Source organism: Phanerochaete carnosa, assembly GCF_000300595.1.
Source record: "Phanerochaete carnosa HHB-10118-sp unplaced genomic scaffold PHACAscaffold_38, whole genome shotgun sequence".
Classification (NCBI taxonomy): domain Eukaryota; kingdom Fungi; phylum Basidiomycota; class Agaricomycetes; order Polyporales; family Phanerochaetaceae; genus Phanerochaete; species Phanerochaete carnosa.
The window spans coordinates 3,026-5,402 of record NW_006767665.1 but is presented as its reverse complement, the minus strand read 5'-3'; the positions used below and the strand labels follow the sequence as shown (position 1 = coordinate 5,402).

Sequence of the window (2,377 nt, the reverse complement as noted above, 5' to 3'; positions counted from 1 at the left end):
GTACTCTCGCGTAGCGCCGTTCCGCACGACAACCTAAGCCCGCACCCGGAGCACGTTCCTGCTGCAATCCAAATTGGCCCGCGCAAGCGCGATTGCAGACAGCTACCCGCATGCACGCTACGACGACCAGAAATTCACCGACAAACACATCTACCGAGAAAGACAGGCGTAGTACATGCCAGTGCGAGCCGCCGCCTAAGATGTATGTGTTGCACAATGTGTCCGCTAGCAAGGACGCAGCTTCGCCTGCGTTGGACTTGAAGGTCGGCCTCTTCAAAGTATACCTTAAAACTGACGTGGCGCGCCGCAAATTTTTACTGAATTTTCTCATGTTTTCTGTAGATTTTCGGACCAGTAGTATGTAAGTCCCGTGTACTCGTAGCCTGAGGCCAGAACACGACTCCCCCCTCTCGCACACTTGAAATTTTGCGTTCAAATCTCTGCGTCTGCGTTGCTGCATTGCTGCATTGCTGCGTCCCTGCGTCCTTGGCTCTCTGCGTCTTTGCGTCTTTGCGTCATCCCCTCAAAGCTCTATTTCTACCCCCTACTTGCCCGCTGACTGCGGCTCAGGCTACTAAAAAGCTTTATTTTTTTCCAGAGACATTGCGCTCGCGCTATACGTGCGAGTGCCATTATCGCTCGCGCTCGCGTCATCTGCGTTTGGACCTTTGTGCGGCCCGTCCCTGGTACCCCAGTCGCCTCGCTCCTTTTATCCGGGAGCTCACACACCTTTAGGCTTTCCACTGTTCTCTTCGTTCTACTTACTCCTACTCACCACGCGCTCTCCTCTTGTGCGAGGGCTGGTTTTTTAGGTAGTCCTTCCAGGGTTCGGGCATGCGCCAGCGCCTCAACGCGCAATAACCGTGGCGAGGGCCGCTCGCAGACTGCTCCTTGTCAGGAGTCGCAGGAGGTTGCCACGCGGTGCTACAACTGCCACACCATTGCGACGCTCACTCTGGCGCAAGGGCGGCAGAGCACCAGTCTCTGGTAAGTACAGTCTTTGTTGTCTATGTATATACATGCTAATGTAATTCCCGCGAACGACGCTTGCCTGCTTCGCAGATTCCCGCGCTCGCTCCTCGACAACGAAAGACTCGCAGCGACGCTCCTGCGCATGAGCCACAAGTATCACGCACACAAGCTACGCGCCGCGCTCCTGGCTGCGCTTGAGCTGTACTTTCGGGCCACGCTCCTCGGCTGGCAACGCAGGCGGCGAGTGATCGGTGCGCGGAATCCCTTCAGTAAGAAGAGCGCCATCATCCACCTCGCGAACGCCGCCGAGCACGCTGCGCCGCACCTTCTGCCCACCGCGCTGCTCGCGCTCGTACCCTTCTATGCGCACGCTTCTGCCGAGTACCCGTTTGGGCGAGGCGTCTTCAAGAGAAGTCAACGGTAGCGGCACAAACAGCGGCGACCACGGCAGCAACGGCTGCCTGCAAATACCAGTTTTTTTCGCTGTCTTATCCTGGTTCTTATCACCCTGACCAACTGGCGCAGATGTAGAGCACGTCGGTCGAGTTCCAGTACCCTGATGCCTCTGATTACAACATCACTGAGCAAATACGGTCCATGAAGCTTTGCCAGATGAGCAGCGATTCTGAGCCGCCGCTGTCCATCACAACTTACAGCTCATACAGCACCGACTCGTATTCCCTGGTGTCGTTGGCGCCACACCTGCCGCAGTGATCATCATCGCCGAACCCCGACTGGCGGCATGTTCCAGAACGCTGTCCGTCAACAGCACTACCAGAGAGCAGCGACGGCGACCGTGCTCCCTCAGTCACTCCAGAAGTCGTTGATGAGGAATACCACCTTGAGGTGTGGCGCGAGCGCGACACAGATGCGGCGCACGGTGCCAGGTGCAGGGTCGGCCGGCGCGCGGACGTACAGCGTCTGGCGCGCCTCGTCGTACTCGTGACTTCTGCCCGCCGCGAGGCCCTGCACGACAACCGCGCCGCCGTGCACGAGGAACAACGGGACAAAGATCTCTGTCACGTGCGATGTCAGCGGCAGGTGGCCCGCAAGAGGCGGGCGGTGCACCGACGGGCAATCCACGGGTTGCAAGGCGGGCGGTGCACCGATGGGCGATCCACGGGTTGCGAGGCGGGTGCGTCAGATGGAGGCTTCGGTAACAGCTGGCACCTGCCAATGCTTCCCCGAACATTTCACTGCAGTTTGTCCACCCGTCGATGAGTTGACAATGGACTACCTACGGATACTGCAGCATGACGACATGGAGGAGCTCTTGAACGCATACCTGTACTCTCCGATGCTGCCATCAAGCCCCGAGGACTACCGAAGAATGTGCTCGACTCACTTCTGCCTCACCCTGCTGATGCTCTCGCACGAGTGGGGCACCATCTATCACCCTGCACAA

At 58.4% G+C, this 2,377-nt stretch overlaps 1 protein-coding gene across 1 annotated transcript; it reads right to left on the bottom strand.

The window, feature by feature from the left end:
* Window positions 1–1,141: 1,141 nt before the first annotated feature.
* On the bottom strand, window positions 1,142–2,164 carry PHACADRAFT_201887 (uncharacterized protein; the record flags this gene model as incomplete). Its single annotated transcript, XM_007402160.1, has 4 exons — window positions 1,142–1,433; window positions 1,486–1,537; window positions 1,785–1,988; window positions 2,041–2,164. The coding sequence occupies 4 exons, from the start codon at window positions 2,162–2,164 to the stop codon at window positions 1,142–1,144; spliced, it is 672 nt and encodes a 223-aa protein (XP_007402222.1).
* Between the last annotated feature and the right edge of the window lie 213 nt (window positions 2,165–2,377).